The following is an 18,016-nucleotide window of genomic DNA, read 5'->3' as shown; positions in this document are numbered from 1 at the left end:
GTCAAGCGAATGAAGAACGCGCGTAAATGAGAGCAAGTGACGGTGATGCGCAAGTGAGCGAAGATGAATATGCTGTGGTAGCTGTGGGTGTGCGATTAATTTCGAGATGCGCGAAGTGCGGCGAGCTGCAGCTGAGCTTCAGGAGAACTTCACTCGTTCCTGGCTAGTCCCGGTCACATCCAAAGCTTGAATTTCACGTGGTATTGACACAGGCATGAATTAATATCTAACATATCTACAGCTTCCCACCTCTTTGATGGAATCTCTCTCCTGTGCTGGGTATCGGCTTCTCCAACCTCAGCGCCCATATTAAGTAGTCCTCCAGGGGTAATAATACTAAAAACACCCTGTTGCAAAAGAACGCCAAAGTCGCAACGATCGTAGCCATCAATGCATCCAACCAGTAATGATTTGCTGTAGCAACAATTGCACTGAGCACCATCGCTGGGTATCCAATCGCAATCAGAACGTAAAAGCACTTCCAGAATGTAGACTTGCGGACCTCTCCTTTGATCAAGTTGCGCCTGAAAATGCCAGAATGAAACAACATTGTGCAGCCGATGCAGAAAGCATAACCTAGACATAATCAGCCTCACTCCTATGAAACCATGTTTTGACTTACCAAAGTGCATGCTGGGCATCGCCGCCAAAGAATTCACAACATCGCCTCTCATCCAAATGCTTTGCGCGTTGTCGTGTCTGACAGTATCCAAAAAGCCATACTCCTTCGGCAATAACCGAGGAGGCATAGTCGGGTAAAATGTGAAAGTGATGAAAGCAAAGAGATTCGTCAAAGTGAGTGTTCGTCGAGCTATCGCAAAAATCGAATGGTTCGGCGCAACATAATAATACCAGGCAATGAATCTGCGACAGTCAGCCTCATCTTCCGAGATTTCTCAATGCCACTCACCCAACTGTGCCAGGAATATGTATCAGCGCATAAGCCCGATTCAGAAACGTCAGCCCCCCTTGATGGTCGTTCATAAACCAATGCTGCACGTCGTGCTCTCTGATGGGGAATATCCACGAGAACATCGACTCTTGCTCAAACCACAATATCCGCACACCATTCTGCTGCGCAACTTCCCAGACCTTGTCCGCATGGAATACCGCTTTGCTGACGACTTTGGTCATGCGGTAAAAGAGATATGTTATTATCCAATAGAACATCTCAATCAGAAATGGGAATTTCTGCAACAATCGGCTGTGCAGATGGTTGGCGAACCTCGAAGAATTCGGCGTGCGCAACTTCAACCCACACCATAAGTCCCGCCTCTTCGGCAACCGTTTCGTTGAGGCGATCGGATCTTGGCCATCGTTCTCGTTGTCGATATCATAATACAGCAAGTCGTCTGAGGATCGTGCCGAGTCATCGTCGGTCGTGTCAAGAGGGAGTGCTCGATATCCATGATTCGAGCCAAATATGCTGAAGTCCTTCCGTCTGGTCATGTACATGGACGTGAAGAGGATGCCGAAGACAATCTGCTTAACGTGAGTCAAGTCCTCCAGATGGTCTCAAAGCACTTACCACCGGCTCACCCCATTCCGGCAACTGAAACATGCCTTTGCTGTTCCATTCTGGTGGCTGTGTTGGTGCTGTGACGTTTCCTACCACCGAGTCTATCACCCCCATCTTCTATGTTTCCCGCTTATTATTGATGTTCGATTCCGGAAGGTCCGGATCGATGTTGGCAGAACGAAACAATCAAAGAAAGTCACACGACCAGGCCCGCTGGAGATGCTGTTGGGATAGGGCGAGCTCAGATCGTCTGAGAAGCGATCTATGAGAAGTGCTCGCGTTATTCGAGGAATTGGTTGGGCGAGGCTCTCAGAAATGTCGGCGCTGATGTTTCAGCACAGTACAGCGGATCGTAGAGATGCAGGCACGGTAAGCACGTTGTTATGAAAGGCAGCAATATTAGAAGATAGAACAAAACAAGGCAGTGCAAACGCAAGCAAATCAGAGACTCCGGCGACAGTGATGCCTTGACAGGAGTCGTATTGGCGACATCCAGCGCAGCCTGAACTGCGGCTTTGCCATCCATGCAGCAGATCCTTTTCCATCGAAAACAAGCACACGAGCAAACCCGAGCAAGCCACAGCCGCGCTGAAACAGCACAAGCTGACGTAGATCCTGGCTTGGCCTTGCTAAGTAAAGCTCGCGCCATGCTTCAATCAGTCAAGACGCGCAGAAGGTCAATGTCCGATTCGCTAAACACGTTGAACGGCGCAGTGAGGCTCCTTTGAGTCGCAGAATGCACTTTCCACTCAACCCTTTCATAAGTTTCTCCGTACGATGCATAAGCTGAAAATCTATCCGCGTGTCCCGTGCCTCAACTTATCTCGTGGTGCATCACAATTTGAGCTTCGCGATGGCACTCATCGTTGCCGAGTCTCAATGTCTACACGAGCCAAATATCCCAGTTGAATGCTCCCACCGCAACGCCGCGCACCGACGGACGTCTGCGACAACCTCGAAGGACTTGCAGCAACTTCAAATCCTCGGGCTCTAAATGATGGCTGATGTTCGCTGCAATGACAGTCAGGGGCATAACATTGCGAAACATGATTACTCAGCGTGACGATGAAAGGAAGAGAATCCTCAAGCAGCAAGCGGGACTCGCACGTCAAGATGTTCAATGGCAAATGACATGGTAGAGAAGCGGCATGATCATCAGCACACTTTGCACCCAGCTATTGTCAAGCTGTTCGGACCTCTTCTGCAGACTATCGACGACTGTTTTGACTGCTAACGTGTGAGCTTGCAGGGTGCGCTCGGCCTCAACGATGAAAGTGCAACGAGTCATCCTACAAGACCAAGTCAAGCCTCCGACATCTCATCTGAATCTCTATCGCGATCCTCAAATAGAGCATCGACTCAATCATCACTCTTGTCGCCGGACCGGTCGGTATGGAGTTTGCTCTGTTTTGCCGAGCTCCCAAGTCGCATCTCGTCGCTGTCCTCATCCATTTCTCGCAGCCCCTTCGTGCCTTTTTTTTCGTCCTTTCGACTTTAGCCCGGGGGCTGGCAGCATCTCTCTTCTCGGTGTGTGCGGCGAACTCGACTTGCTTCGAAGCCTTCGCATCTTTGATCTTGTCCTCAGGCTTGTCATTTGTACCAGCCACAAACTTCACACCTTTCGCGCTAGGTCTTGGTAAGCACCTCAGAAGTTCATCGCTGAGAACTTGTCTGGTGGCCTGCGGAAGTGTCAGAAAGTCATAGGCGAGCCATCGGTAACGAAGGAGACCGACCAGTACGAAATTGCTTTCTAACCAATCACGGGTTTCTTGACCTTCGACCACGCAGCAGGCTCAGATGGAGACAGGTGCCAATGTTACTTACAAAAAGCGTTGACAGCACACGAGTTGACGAAGTTGCTTCCCGTGCTGCGTCACTGCAAGTCACATCTCAAACTGGGAGGTTCGGAAGTTACTTATAAAGAAGAGACCAGAAAGTAACATGGTAACTTCCAAGACGGCTATACGCGGTAGAAAGTTACTACTAAACAGCTATAGGCGGAAGAAGCAGACTTCGAATAGCAACAACAACAACATGTTCTTGAGTATGGCAATGTTACAATTGAACAGACCTCAGGGGTCTTGGCAAAGTCAACGATGAGCTTTTATAAGGGAACTGCTTACTGCGCCTGAACTTGTGTTCCTTGTCGTTCCCAACAAGCAATACCGGTTCCGTACATCCATTCTTCACATCTTCCAATTCTTGCATTTATTTCCCAACAAGCAGAAATTTGTCGAGAGTGTTCACCGCTTTCATCTGGACCCATGGCGCCTCCAAACCAAACCACCATGTTCAAGGGTATTTCACAAGCTCCTGAACCACATACCCGAAACTGATACAGTACAGATACCAGAGTACTCGGTCCCGCTGGAGATGATGGGTCCATCCCTATCGCACAGGTGTTCGATGTACCCAAGCTCGAGTTTGCTTTCAAGACCGTGGAGACAAACAATGGAGTACACCATGAACCCTTCAACTCGCTACTTATAACCACTGACACCATCCAGTCCGAGAAACACCTTGTCGCCAAGCTCGATCTTGGCCTCCTTACCTCAGAGGGCAAAGAGATCAAGAATGTCGTCAGTCGAATCGGGCTCGATAGCGTCGAGAAAAGCTTCATCCTCGTGAGTACTATATCGACATGATGGGATCATCGTCACCAGACTGACATGATCCAGGTCTCCAAATCGGCCTTGGAGGAGAAGCTCCTCAAATGTCTTCCCGAGCCAGCAGGTGTCGTCATGCCAGACACCAAGGAGTCTCCAAATGAAGAGCTGCTCAAAGCTGTGGGCAGTATTCGAGATACCGTCGATCAGGTCCTCCGAACTGCTATGCCTCGAAAGCGATCTGCCAAGTCTGGTGGTGGGGCCAAGTCAAAGAAGGTGAAGCGCGAGAAGTTGGAGAACAGCAGTGGGCAGAAGGTGAAGCGCGAGAAGTCCGAGGTCATTGATGGGTCCAAGGTCGTCGAGGGCAAGGAGGAAGATACAGGTGAAGCTCAGAGCAAAGGTCTGACCGCTGACGATCTGAGAGGATACCCGGTCAAGCAAGAGGAGTTCGAGGCATCCGCTGACGATGACTCTGAGTAACTGAGCACAAGCGTAGTCGATGGATGGGTTCGTAAGCATCTTTTGGCGAGCGTCAAAATGAGGAGTATGAGATGAGTGAAGATCAGTCAAGAGAGTTGAGTTGAGGGCTCAATAGAGTATTGTCTTCGACAATCCATTTCACCATGTTTGGTTCCGCCACGATGAACGTTTGCCCCCCCTGTATATTGCAAGCGCAGCGTCCATTCGTGAAGGGAGATATTGTATGCACTGAGGTAGCGGAGTCGTGTATCACTACATATCAACAGTCAATGGTGCTTCGGAACAGACCTCATGAACCTCGTCTTCCCATCCTCAACCTTGACCTTCTTCGATCTCCTCTCCTCACTGGGTTCGGCAGGTCGCTTCACAACATTCCGCTTCTGATCCTCAACCTTGACCTCGTTCAACTCTCCCTCCTCGCTGGGTTCAGCAGACCTCTTCACCACACTGCGCAGCTGCGCTGACGATCCTCGGCCTTGATCTTGTTCGACTCTCGCTCCTCGCTGGATTCAGCTTCAGCAGACCGCTTCATAGAAGTGGACTCCTCCCCCAAGTCCTGAACACAGATCTTTCGTTTGACATTCTCATTGCCTCGGCGGAGACCAACTCTCTCGTAGGGTAGGTTCACCTGCTAACCGCGGCGGCTCGGCCTACAAATGTCTCCATTGTCTGGTAACCGCTCCAGGCTTTACCGCCATGCCTTCACTACTAAGATGGAGCCTAATATCTGGCGGACCATATCTGCTACGAAACTATGAAGCAAAGGATCGAAGCTCGACTTGAGCCATCTCATGCTTTCTCCGACTTGACCTTCCTCTTCTTGGCTGGTCGCGGGCCTTGTGCCTTTGGCGCGAAATCGCACTCTTTCCTCGAGCTTGCTTCGCGCTTCTCGTCTCTGCGCCCTATACATTTGCATGGCTGACATTGCAGGCTTCTTCTTGTGAGGTTTTGACCTCACCGCCGTGACCGTGTCAGCATACAGGTCGGACTCCTCTGCTGAGGCCTTACCCTCGTTCTGAGCTTCTAACTCCGACTCGCCTGCACCCTCCTCATCGATTGCATCGCCTTCTCCATCCACGACCTCAACATCACTCTCCTCTGTCTCTTCGTGAATCAAATCGTCGTCATCATCAGACTTGATAGACATGCCATCGTCGTCATCGTCATTAGGATCGTGGCTGGGCAGGCTTTCAGCTATCTCGGACATCGCTTCGGCGTCCGTCTCGCAGCCATCGTCCTCAGACGTTTCAGCACCGGCAAGTTTGAGCTCCTTGAGCATAATTCGGCGTCTGTTAACCAAAACTGCCGGCAACATCTGGCTACTGTTAGCAAAGTACCCAACGACGAACTGAGCCCACATACGATATCATCAACACTGATACCCTCTCGCCCATACGGTTCACCAAGTCGTGCCAGCACCTTCGGCTCTGTGGTTTTCTGATCAGATTCGAGACCAAGGTTGATAGTAACCTGCGTGTCAGGCTATGGAAGTCAGCAAAATCCATGTATAATGCTGGACTTCCTACCTTGTGACCATATGCTCGTCCTCCTGGTGGCAATCTTGCCTTGCCGATCGAAAAGGTCGCATGTGGGTATACTGATCGAATTGGAAGCGCAGATCTGTGTCCGTCACATCGGCCAGCTTTCTGCGGCTCGGAGTCTTCGCGTGCGCCTGGAAAATCAGCCATTGGTGTTGAATTGCTGGATAACCTGGACATACCTGTCATGCTGGCGAAGACTTCTTGTAGCTGGAATTGCTTTTCAAACTCAGCAGTGGGAAGGACGAAGGTTGAAAGTATGGTTAGATCGAGCGTTAGGGGTGCTGAAGAATTTTAGTAGTATGAAAGCGTTGTGCTATGCCATAAAAATCCTTGATGAATAGACACAGCACATCTGAAGGGTAGGTGACCTCGAGCGGTATCGACACATTCACTGCAAGGAGAGTTGGCTCTGTAGGTGCATCGCTGTTGTTCAATAAGGCCGTTACAGGATTCTGTGCTGCAGGCTTACAAGACATAACCAGTACTTTGAGAATCTCATGGCGCCGCGTGAGGATTGGTGCAGTTGCCTAGGGAAAATCCAGTGACAATGCTTCATTCGAAGGTCAAGATGCGGACGACAGCAAGGAGAGCCTGCCATGCGGTCAGAATTGAAGAAACTAGGACTGACCCTCGAAATATTTGCAGTAGCAATGCAAATAAAGAGGATTGGAAGACATTGCGGCAAGAGCGGCTTCGTACTTTCCTCACGAGGCGCGGCTCGAGCAAGAAAGCATCAAGAAGATGATTGAACATGTGAAAAGTTGGTATCTCTCGGCGCTGTATGGTAGATATACATCCCAAGAATAACGCCGGGCTTGCTCGCTCGTATGTTCGCGCCGGTACAGCTTGCTGCCGTGAAATTCGATAGGGTGAACAACTTTGATAAGAGCGCTCTCATCTATGTTCAGTGCTCAAATCCACAAACTAAAATCCGGCGGACGGATCAAGCGTCCATCTCTTCCCACTTCTAGCAGGGCTTTCTGCCGACTAGAAGCTGTCCATCAGTATGCACACGCTCGATCCAACCTCAACTCCAGTATGCACAAACATGATCCTCGTGCCAACAAATGGAAAGTGACATCCGTGTCAGGGTGGTATTCACCTCGCAATACCAATCTCATCATCTCTTAATAGCGGCGCTAGCGTCGGAATAACGCCACTGTCTATTCGTGGCGGCTTCGATATGCGGCGCTCAGGCTCTGGTCGAGCATCGAGGTGTTCTTTCGCCTCGCTCTCCGGCTCCACGTCAAGATGACCCTGTGACTGTGAGTCCAAGGGGGCTTCCATGCGGTACTCCTGCTTCTCACCATCGTCATCCTTGCCGCTAACGGTGTACTCGATCGTGGGGTTCGTATCGTGGTTCTTTTGTGGAGGAATGCCATTGGGAACGAGTTGCTTTACCTCCTCCGACTTCTCAAGATTTCCGTCTGGATGATGCTGCTTCTCATTCTGTCCGTCTGCATCGTCGAGCTGTGAATTGTGATGAAGGCTGCTCTTACTGCTGTGATTCGAGCTGTTCTCCTTCGCTTCTTGCACGATAGGTAGTGTCGTTGATGCCCGTCCTTCATGAGTGTGCGTGAGCAATGTTCGATCAGGCTTCTCTTCTTCACTCCTCCTTCTGCCTTTTCTGCCGGTCTGTGCATCGGTCGATTTCTCTGCTGCGTCCAGTGTGTGCTCGACGTCATGATCGTTTCGTGGGCGATTTGGGACTTCGACATGTCCGTCTGCACCGTCCATGCTAGTGTGTGGTATATGATGGTGGTGCATGTTGTTATGCGCATTGACTTCTTCCATTTGTTGTCCTTCCTGCTGCGCTCGCCTTTCTGCTTCCTCTTTGGTCATGGTGATGCCAGTCATGAAGTTGAGAAATCGTTCGCCGTACGCATGTGGTGGGATAGGACTGATTTGATGGCGGTTGTTGCTTAGGCCTTTCCAGAAGTGCTCCATTCTTTTGACGAAGCCATACTATATCGTGTTAGTTAACAATCACAAACTGGTGACTTCCGCGAACTTACATGTGTCAGACAATCAATGACGCCAAGGTAGTAGATTGTCTCTCCAGCCTTGCCATCCTCATGAGTCGCCCGTATACCGCCATCATCGCCGTAGAAGATTCGATTGTGCCTCTGGTCCTCAGCACCTAGGTGTTCTGGCATCCTCGCACTTGAGAGACCCATGGGTACAGGTTTTTGGCTCTTGAGCGTTTGCCTCAGCTCTCTTGCTTTTTTCGCACTTTCAAGCCGGCTAGGTGTCCGCATAAGATGACCGGGTAAATCTTCTTCTTCCCTTTCTCCACCAGGTTGGAATACTTGCAGAGTCTTCTCTCGAACATTATCGTCGTTTCCCTTTCCAAGGTCGTGAATACCGACAAGTAGGGAGTAGTCCATAATTTCAAGTCGCTGCAAAAGCGCGACATCTCTTTGTAACTGCTCGATAAAAGTTTGTCGTAACCTTTGGTCGAACTCCAGATGCATATCTCTCCGAAGCCAATTCAGGTCTTTCAAGGTCGCCCGTGGGTTTTTTTCTAGAGCTGTCTCGTTTAGGTCGCGGCCAACTGTGGATCCCTTCAGATCAAAGGTTTGGTGTATGTCTCGATGGGGAGGGAAGAGGTTGTTCATGACCACAAAATGGATCTTCCGGCCATATGCTATTTTGACACGGTGGAGACCATAGAACTGACTGATCAAGGTATTCGGGTTGTTCTTCGCATGCGCATAGTAATCCCGCAATATCCTCCTCAGTAGTTTGTGTTCAGCATGATGGATTGTTTTGATGATGTATTTGTAGTCGCGTGAGAAGTAGAAGAATGAGCCCGACTTTCCTGGGCTTCCTAGCTCTGACAGGATGTACTTACTCGTCAAACTCATGAGATAATCGGCTGGATCCAGTCCGAAAATGCCACGCAGGTGCCGGAACACCCATGGACTGTAGTCCTTGAACTTGAAATCGTATTTGGCTCCTGGCGTCTGTTCGCTTCCGGTCACATCAAAGCTCATCTTCTGCTTCTGATCGAAATCGGCGTCCGTCAGCTCACGGTCCATCTTCGCATTTGTCCTCGAAACGGTAAATCGGATGCCAGTCAACATATTGTAGGCGGTGACCCAATTGACATGGCCTTCCTCGACCTTCTTCCCGACAATGACCCTATCATCGTCTTCCTCTTCCTGTCGTTTCCTCCGGCTTGCACGTTTCTCCCTGATTGTTTGGGTCCACCTCGCAGCATCCTCATCTGGTGGGACCTCGTCTAGGTGAGCATCTGAGTAGGCCCTGGTCGATCTTCTAGTCAAACCCATCGACGCCCTTCGCCGCCTGACAGCTGTGCCTTCCACATCTCTTGTTGGAGAAAAGCGACCACTGCTCTGTAGCACTTCTTCCGACGGGCCGGACGTGTATGAAAAGTCTCTTGAAGCTCGTGCCGCGCCTGTCGTGGCTTGTGGTATGGACAAGGTCTGCCTTTGCGAGGTGCGAGACTGCCTTTCTGGACCCTTGATAGGCTCAAGTTGTGGTCCGTCTGCTGATGTTATAGGTGAGATAGGTGGAGGAGACGAATATATCGGTTTTGCAGTGGTTCGGCCATCGATTCGAGGATTGGCGCTGTATTCGGGCTCGGACTCGTTCGGAGTATAGATGCTGTGCGTCCTCGCAGAACTTTCCGAGGTGCGCGCATGTTGAAGGGTAGAGCCGTTCATTCGCGGCGCATCAGAAGCGTTCTCGACGTTGGATAACCTCGTCGCAGGCTCGGGCGGAACTCTGCTGAAGTAATCGCTGTTTCTCGTGTTCTTGGCCGCGACCGATAGAGTGCTACCCGCTGTTGACGGCGCTCTATCTCTCCCACTCTTCGCATTGCCGTTTGTCAAAGAATTCTGACTGCCACTCCTCAAACTTTTGATCTGTTCCAAACGGTGATCTGGTAGACCTGTCTCGACGTCCGTTCCATTCGTGTAGGTAAATACACCCGAGATAGTCTTATCGTTGGACTTCCGGGTCTGCAGGTCAAAGGATGAGCTGGTACTGTTTGGCAGGACAGATAGAGGAGCCTCGGCAGTCAAAGCGGGCATCTCAGCAGGTATGTCTACGAGCACTGTCTGATCGAGCGACCTTCATGCATTGGTCGTCATGTGAGCTCGTGGTTTGCAAGCATGTCTCAGGCTTCGGGTTGAGGGAGATTGCGACTGAATTGTTCGGGTCTACGGTTTGGGAATGACTCCGGATGTCAATACTGTCAGGTGAAATGCTGTTGACTCGTGAAGTGGTAAGGAATGTTCAACTGTGTCTGGTCTAGGGAGTCGTGAATGCTCAAAGATGTGACTGATAGGGAAGACGCAAGCACGTCGGGGAGGTGGTATGCTAGTCCGACTAACAGGCGTTGCCAAGAATAGAGATGCCAATCTCAACCGGCGAAACTTTGCTGGCGCAGTCGCGCCCAGCAACACGGAAATCAGTACCCAGATGATCTTGAGAATACTACGAATGTACGGGCGATGCTTCCGAAGCGCAGTTGGAAGTACAGTAACAATACGCTTGAACTCTGAAATATGTTATTGAGGTTGTTTGAGTCCGACAACCGATGGCCGCTGACGTAGCAGTGCCCTGTTCTCTCCTTCTGGAAATGACCAATCATGGCAGCCGCGCGTTCAGCGCAACTCATACCTACTACTTCGTTATCTGAATATGAGCATGCTTGCTGTCTTCAAGAGCCATTATCTCCTCCGTATATAACAAAGGACTAGTGGTACATTGCTGCACATATCGCTTACTGCAGCGGGACGCTTCTCAGGTTGGCGTATGGTCGATTTGCGCCTTGCTTTCCGGCTATCTCTGATACCAATCGCGCCTGCCTCCTCCGCGCCTGAACGCGCATATTCCAGACGGAACCCCGAGGCTGGTCTGATGGCAGATAGTGTGTAGGATGTTCCTCTCCTCGGGTTTGTGAACGCTGATGGGCGTGGCCCGGCCTGCTTCTAGCACAGACTGCTGGTTCTGATGGCTCTGTGAGCTTTGAGGGATTCCGAGTGCTTCAAAGATGTTGTATTTGACCCGAATGCGAGTGTACCCCAGTCAGCGCGGTGTCGACACTGGCTCTCATGCCTGGGTCTTTCTCTTCCACCCCGACGGTCTGTACCTTCTACCCTCATAGCAAATCGAAATCATCCAGCTTGTCCCTGTACTTCATGACCTGTCTCTGCACCTTCGATCCATCCACCCACGTAACAAAATCCTCCATTCCCCGACTGATCAAGAATGCAGGATCAGTAACCACGTCTGTCCCAACCCTGACATGTCCCTGCTCAATGAACTTGTGCGCAGTCTTGACATGCTCAACCATCCCAGTCCTCACCATCAAAATACCCAGCCTGCGCCTACAGAATGCACTGACTGTAACGTCTTTCTCAACTGCGCTGAGACCTGCGCCTTGTTCTCTCGATTGCTTGAGAACGCCCATCTGCCACAGCTTCTCCAGTAATACACTTTCTCGTTCTTTTCGGAATGGGTCTGCGGGGTCGAGGTTGGATATCTGATGTGCGAGTTTGCGCAATTTGCCTGCGAGAGCATTATACTTGTCGTAGTCCAGAGGTTCGGTGAGGTGGTAGCGCCTTCGTACGTCGGCAGCGCGATGTGAGGGCCCATCCGATTTGTATGTGATGAGGTCGACCTTTCGGAGGAGCTTTTGCTCGTGGTGTTTGAGTTTGCGCACCATATTTGCGGTGGTCGCTGAGATTTTCGGTGTGAAGTAGCCGTCGAACGGCGATCGATATTAGTTCTACATGTGCAGGTATGGAAGAAGACGTGAGCAGAAAGTCCGGCGCAAGCGCAGTCAGTCACGATGAACAAAAATTCAGGCCGAAGATTTGCCAGAGGCGCCCACCTCCGGATAAGAACTCCGCTAGCCTTTTATTGAAGCTGTCAGAACGATGCACTTGACACTCTCTTCACGAGCAGAAATACTACGATTATAGAACCCAACTTCATTTCACACTCCAACTCGCTAGTCAGGAACAACGTAGCATATGTTGTCGAAGCAGATAGATGAATGTTTTCGAGTCAGGAGAACGACCCAGCAGCCGAGCTGGCAACTTCACCTTTTAATACTGAGCCCTGGCGAGCACTTGCTTATGAGCTCACAGGCTGATTTAGAAAGCTCCAGATAAATTGTTGTTATGAACGCTCGTGGCGTCCCAAGACGTGAGAATCACGTCCTCATTGATGTATACCTACAGATACACATCGCCAAATGCCATTCCCTCACCATCCAAGATATCAATCGAAAGCCGACTACCACTCGCATTTCCCCTCAAGCGTGCCTTGCCTAACCAATCAGAGTACTGCCGCATCTTCTGTTGCTCACTGTACGTGTAGTGCGAGTCTCGATCCACTATCGCCTTCCACCACATCCCAAACAAGATATCGAACCAGTTTCGACACACGGACCCATAATCGATGAAGTGGATTGGCATTGGGAGGTGGCGGAAGATCATCTCCAGGATCTCAGTGGAAAGATCGTATGTCTTGGTAGGGGCTGCGACCGTGGTCTTCTTTCTCTGCGTCTTCTTGCGAGGCATAGCTGGACGCGGTTCGTACTGCCGATGTGCTATGTGCTAGTAAGCTCTATCTCACCAGAGCCTAGATCGATGCACTGCGAAGATGACGGGTTGGTGGTTCACAGTAAGGCAATGTCTGGCTAATTCCTCCCTGTTGGCTTGTGGTACTTGTACAGAATTGGGTAAGAATTCTTTGCTGGAACTGCTGGTGCCCACTACCTGCTCGAATTGTCAACTCCTACGCTTGCCTTTCTGACTCTGTTTGCCTGCTCTCAATCGTCACGTCCTGAATGTGTATGGAGGACAAGCTTTGTGCGATTGTGTAGTGGCTCCGCATGAATCGATTGAACCGATCAGGCGCTAAACCATCGATCAGGGTTCAGGGCAGACTGCAAGTTATGCTAGAGCCGTAATCGCAGTGGCCCTGTGGAACAAAGAGTCGCCTCCACCCGATAGATTCGTAGCGTAGTATTCTGTTGCGGAGACCTGTACCACGAAGATGTATCCTCCTTGTCTCATGAGAGGCCTTGCCGCCGAAGGTCCTGTTGTATTTCGTACAAGAGCTCCCACAGCCATCTTTTCGCCCAGTGCTTTCTCCTATATTGCAGCAGTCGGAAGATACGCAGCAAACATCAATCCCTGTGTTTCTCAAACTGCCACTCCGTAACGACATTCACGACATTCTTCTCAGGTCCAAATTGTCTGGCATACGTCCGGGCTCGAACCCAGCAAACAGGTCTGAGCCATCTTCGGCAGGTCCCAGCGGCATTGTCCAAATCTCCATAGTTCAAGAACAAGTCATCATCAGCATCGTATAAATGCTCGAAAATCATCTCAAGGATTTCCAGAGGAAGATCTTGGATGGTCGTCTTCTTGTACTTGCGTCCTGAAACGAAGTAGCAGCTCTGACTCAGCACCTTAAAGAGTTGACTGAGGAGGTCGAATATGATCCTTTCCATGGAAGAGGGTATGTGGATGTTCTGGTTTTCAATAAGTGGTTGGCAATTGTTGGTATTAATCGTAGTATGGTAGTAGAGAAGCAACTTGGCTGCATATGTTGAAGGGGAAGAGGATATATATCACACCGTAGGCACTGGTCAGACGGTGAAGTCCTTCGCTGGCATTACTGGCGCCTTCGGCCTGGTATCGTCATGCTGGCCCTCATCATTTCTAGCACGTGGCGGTCACAGCTAGCTGCCGACAGATGTTGATAGTTATTATGCTCGTGGTTGTCTGCGTCTTGCATGCAGTTCTCAGCCCACGAGCTTGTAAGGCACCGGCTTCTCATCTTTGTCAAACACTGTCCAGAAGATACCACCGCCACGGATTCCTCGCTGCTTCAATGGATTCACGATGACTTTCTTCTGCATACCGTGCCCATCCGTAGTCTTCTTCTCTATCACCAGATCTTCCTCAGGACAAGATCCAGCATAGATCTCGAACCCTTGTTTCTGATAGAACTTCTCAGTTCCAGCTGCGCCAACCACAACGGCCGGCAACCCTTCATTCTTCGCTCTCTGGATGCCCCACGCCACAAGCTCTGTGCCTACACCACGACCTTGCTGGCCAGGCGCCACCCCAAGCAAACAAAGCTCCCAGTGATTGCGTCTATAAGCAGGTTCAGTGAAGTGGCGAGAGATGAAAGGCCAGACCGTAGGGCCAAAACTCCATTTCCTCATGGGAAATGGGTCGGACGATGAGACTTTGGCGATTGCGCGGTTGCCGAAGATGAGTCGGTGGAATGCGTGAAAGGTCGAGAGGATTGATGCAATGAACCTCCTGGGATCCCATTGCCTCACACCCCAAAGACACTCGGAGTTGGATCCAGCTCTGGACCACTGAGCCACTCCGAGTACCTGACCGCTATCGCCTCCAGCATGCTCGCAATTGACGAGCCAGATGCTGTTGTAGTCCCACCACTTCTCTAGCACGACTTGTTTCCATACACTAAGGTAGTCAGCAGGATATTGCCGGCGGTAAGGGAAAAAGTAGTCGTTCAGCTCTTCATCATAGAAGGCCGCAGCAAGAATTTCTGAGATACGCGTGAGGTCAGCATAAGTCGCTACACGCAATGACATCGTACTGCAAGCTCTCGTGGCGCACCAGGTCGATGCAAGGGTACGACGGCAATGACGGCAAGTAGTTGTAAGTCTGAACAGGAGGAACAGCCAGTATCCAATTCCTGCTTCATCAAGTTAGATCATTCCCGCCAAGTGATATCGCATCTATCTGTGACCTAGCTGTCGCTCGATTGACAGGTGTTTACAAATCACATTCCTTGACGAGCTTCGCCAATCTTTCGAACGATGCAAATTGCAACTACAAAATTGTGGCTGGCTCCGTGGGTGTCAGCAAGCGAGACCGACCATGTTCTTCTGCAAGCGGGATGCAAGCTCGAGGCGGCTGCACGCACTACTTTAGGCAACTTTAGCGGCCGCCACGTCCCTTCCGGAAGCAAAGACCCGAGATATCCACTAAGCCCTAGCTCCAACGCCATGCAGATCTGGCCTGCTTGGCTGCTTCAGCCTCAACCCATCAAGCCATGCTGAAGAAGAGCATAAGCATGTGCCACTCGTAAGTTGCATGTTTTGCCCTGAGCATGAAAGCCGAGAAGGCAACGAGCTCCGCGAACACTGGAGGTATCTCCAAGCATTTTATCTGAACGATCGAAAGAGTGATGCATTGGGACACAGGCCACGACCGTAACAGGCGATACAAAAGTCCACGGTTGCAACACCTTTTTGCTCCAAACTCTGTGTCCCACCAGCTTCCGGGACAGACGGGATGAGACGCTGAAACTCAATAGCTTCGGCGATTTCTCAAGTCCCGGCTAGCCTGCTTGAACGGGATCAACGTAGCATGTTCCTCAACACCCTGATGCTTGAATGTGTTCTTCATGTTGCGACATCCCCACAGTTCGCCTGCACGCAAAGGCGAACGGCAGCGTTACGTGTCTAGGGTGTACCCTTGTTCGTGCACAGCGGTGTCATTGTACAGAGTTCTAGTGCTAGGACGAGAGATTGCAGTGCAAGCCATTGTTCTGTAAAACAATCTGGCGTAGGTGAGGTTGCTCAGGACGTAGTGGCGCCCGGTGGCTCATCTTTCCTGTTCGTGATGCAGATATCATATCGTTGCCATTCCCAGGTCACAGACACCTTTCAGGGATGTGCATGAGGAGCGAGGCGCTCTAACTCACGCCCGTCTCCGAAAGCTAGAAGTCCTATTCATCGCCATGGAAAGGCATAACTGATACGCATTCACCATCAACCTGATGTTTCGTAACTAATGTGCCACTGTGTCTCTTTCCGTATAATCCTAGCCTTGCTGTCTGAACTGTCTTCCGATTGACCCCGACCTGATCTTGCGTCTGCCTCTCCCAATTGCGCGCCGGATGACGTGAAGCTGTAGCCGACCTGATCTGATGTCGATTTTGCTCCATGCTCATTGTCGGTGATTTCGTCCCTATCTGTTGACCTGCCTCGACTTCTGTTGGTGCCTGTGTTGATCGACTTCAATGGAATATCGTTCTGTTTCCTCGAAGAGCTGACCCCAGACTTTCCATTGCTCTGAGAGAACGTAGTCTGCCACCAGGAACTGCCCATGGACGTGTTGAACATTCGTAGACTGCGGTTCAGGGCGGGTACGGCTGCGGAAACGATGCCATAGATAACTTGAATCTGTAGATATACCGTAGGTGTTGTCAAACCCGTGCCAGGTGCTGATGTAGCGACCATGTGATTGACCTCGCGAGCATGAAGTCCACTAAACACAATTATGCTGCATTGAGATGAGTAAATGTTACGTGTAGGTTATGTAGAAGGCAAACTCACAACAGCCTAGGCGCGAAAGATAGCACGACCGTGGCCTTCCGCTGGAACGGCATCTTCAGCGGAACCACAATGGCGATCGAAAGCGCAAATATTAGGATCTCTGTAATAGCATCGGCGATAGCGACTCCCACCCATCGGCTACCCTGTTTCTCGTCAGCGACGGTCAGAAGTTGAAGGAATAGATCCTACCAGATCGCTACAGAAAGAGACCCTAAACCCGATTTGTCCCAGCGGACCACAGCCGACTGTGACTGCTAGGATTGATGCCAAAGTCCACACTACACACAGTCCTGCAGTTGCGTCACACAGGTGGATGTGTTTCTTCATGCCAACGCTGAACAGCTTCCGGCACAACATAGCCACGGCACATTTGGTCCAGCATAGGGTTATGAAGGAGAGGACTTGCGACGCAATTGTCAACTGTCACTTGCAGTCAGCGGACCTGTTGAAGCGCAAAAATAATCTGTCCGTACCCTTCCTAGTACCAGTGCATCCGAAGATGTTATACCGTCAAAGGTCTCGCCCAACCCATTCGAAACAGCAGCAAAGACTATTACATACTGGATTATGCCCGTCACCTGAATAGCATGCAATTAGCATATCTTCCATCGACCATAGCCCGATACATACCTTTCCGGCGATTGCCAAATAATCATCGAGGCCTAGATTCTTGAACGATGTGACGGCACGTAAAGCAAGTAACATTGGACAGTAAACGCAGCAGATGATGGCGATGACCAGAATCGTACCGCGTCGATCCTGATCTGTGATCGTCAGCCACCTGTCACCGCTCAGATCTGGTGCCGCCATGTTGCGAATGATGGACCCGGTCAAATAGAAGCTTGACTATCAGTTGAGCAAATGTGACAATTCGAAGCGGTGGTGAAGTCTTTGAAGAGTTCGGAATCGTCGTGGTACATATCTTCGAAATGGCAATCAGATGCGAGTATGATAATGAGACGCATGAAGTCGTGCTCCGGCCCCTGCGTTAGAGACCTCAACGAGGCGCGGCTAATCTTATCAAGCAAGCCCAGGTTTGCGAGATAAAGCAGACACGCGAGCTTGTCCGCAGAAGCAACGACTCCTGACGCAGTAGCAACAGCAGAGAGTCGTAATCGTCTCACTATGTGGACGGACAGCCAGGACCAACAGGGTGTGCTAGTGCAGACATTCATTGCGCCACAAATAAGTGCTCGATACACAATGATCGTGCACAAGATGTTGCGTCGATCAAGCGCCGAGTGCCTTGTGTTCGATGCCCCATTATCAAAACACTAATTCGTCGGAAAATGAGACCACGATGGGTCTGCTACTGTAAGCTCTTCAGCTAACGGAGGTGCCGCATTGGTGCAAAGTTTGACTGGAGCATACATGATTATTTCAGCCAGAGGAAATCTCGAGCCTTGGAAATATGCTGGCACCCAGAAATGAGTTAACGTAATCTTCATTGATGTTCACTGAACTCACCAAATAGAAAATCTGTACTGGATCCCAAGGCGAC

General features: G+C 50.6%; 8 protein-coding genes across 8 annotated transcripts; 1 reads left to right on the top strand and 7 right to left on the bottom strand.

Annotated features, from left to right (window-relative positions):
* Positions 1 to 906: 906 nt before the first annotated feature.
* On the bottom strand, positions 907 to 1,633 carry PMZ80_007315 (uncharacterized protein; the record flags this gene model as incomplete). The annotated part of the gene is made up of 2 exons (XM_064875723.1): positions 907 to 1,482; positions 1,529 to 1,633. 2 exons carry the CDS (start codon positions 1,631 to 1,633, stop codon positions 907 to 909), a joined length of 681 nt encoding a protein of 226 aa, XP_064728988.1.
* Positions 1,634 to 3,807: 2,174 nt separating this feature from the next.
* On the top strand, positions 3,808 to 4,605 carry PMZ80_007314 (uncharacterized protein; the record flags this gene model as incomplete). The annotated part of the gene is made up of 3 exons (XM_064875722.1): positions 3,808 to 3,817; positions 3,866 to 4,143; positions 4,198 to 4,605. The coding sequence occupies 3 exons, from the start codon at positions 3,808 to 3,810 to the stop codon at positions 4,603 to 4,605; spliced, it is 696 nt and encodes a 231-aa protein (XP_064728987.1).
* Positions 4,606 to 4,871: 266 nt separating this feature from the next.
* On the bottom strand, positions 4,872 to 6,332 carry PMZ80_007313 (uncharacterized protein; the record flags this gene model as incomplete). The annotated part of the gene is made up of 5 exons (XM_064875721.1): positions 4,872 to 5,108; positions 5,315 to 5,920; positions 5,968 to 6,087; positions 6,132 to 6,277; positions 6,326 to 6,332. 5 exons carry the CDS (start codon positions 6,330 to 6,332, stop codon positions 4,872 to 4,874), a joined length of 1,116 nt encoding a protein of 371 aa, XP_064728986.1.
* A 912-nt stretch (positions 6,333 to 7,244) lies between these two features.
* Positions 7,245 to 10,204, bottom strand: MSS4 (Phosphatidylinositol-4-phosphate 5-kinase; the record flags this gene model as incomplete). The annotated part of the gene is made up of 2 exons (XM_064875720.1): positions 7,245 to 8,111; positions 8,162 to 10,204. 2 exons carry the CDS (start codon positions 10,202 to 10,204, stop codon positions 7,245 to 7,247), a joined length of 2,910 nt encoding a protein of 969 aa, XP_064728985.1.
* A 1,073-nt stretch (positions 10,205 to 11,277) lies between these two features.
* On the bottom strand, positions 11,278 to 11,844 carry imp3 (U3 small nucleolar ribonucleoprotein imp3; the record flags this gene model as incomplete). Its single annotated transcript, XM_064875719.1, has 1 exon — positions 11,278 to 11,844. One exon carries the CDS (start codon positions 11,842 to 11,844, stop codon positions 11,278 to 11,280), a length of 567 nt encoding a protein of 188 aa, XP_064728984.1.
* A 514-nt stretch (positions 11,845 to 12,358) lies between these two features.
* Positions 12,359 to 12,706, bottom strand: PMZ80_007310 (uncharacterized protein; the record flags this gene model as incomplete). Its single annotated transcript, XM_064875718.1, has 1 exon — positions 12,359 to 12,706. The coding sequence occupies one exon, from the start codon at positions 12,704 to 12,706 to the stop codon at positions 12,359 to 12,361; it is 348 nt and encodes a 115-aa protein (XP_064728983.1).
* Positions 12,707 to 13,938: 1,232 nt separating this feature from the next.
* Positions 13,939 to 14,763, bottom strand: PMZ80_007309 (uncharacterized protein; the record flags this gene model as incomplete). The annotated part of the gene is made up of 1 exon (XM_064875717.1): positions 13,939 to 14,763. One exon carries the CDS (start codon positions 14,761 to 14,763, stop codon positions 13,939 to 13,941), a length of 825 nt encoding a protein of 274 aa, XP_064728982.1.
* Positions 14,764 to 15,948: 1,185 nt separating this feature from the next.
* Positions 15,949 to 16,568, bottom strand: PMZ80_007308 (uncharacterized protein; the record flags this gene model as incomplete). The annotated part of the gene is made up of 2 exons (XM_064875716.1): positions 15,949 to 16,462; positions 16,564 to 16,568. The coding sequence occupies 2 exons, from the start codon at positions 16,566 to 16,568 to the stop codon at positions 15,949 to 15,951; spliced, it is 519 nt and encodes a 172-aa protein (XP_064728981.1).
* Positions 16,569 to 18,016: the final 1,448 nt, after the last annotated feature.

The sequence above is a fragment of the Knufia obscura genome, assembly GCF_036327395.1.
Source record: "Knufia obscura strain CCFEE 5817 isolate CBS 148926 chromosome Unknown scaffold_8, whole genome shotgun sequence".
NCBI classification, from domain to species: Eukaryota; Fungi; Ascomycota; class Eurotiomycetes; order Chaetothyriales; family Trichomeriaceae; genus Knufia; species Knufia obscura.
This window is presented reverse-complemented; position numbering and strand designations above follow the sequence as displayed.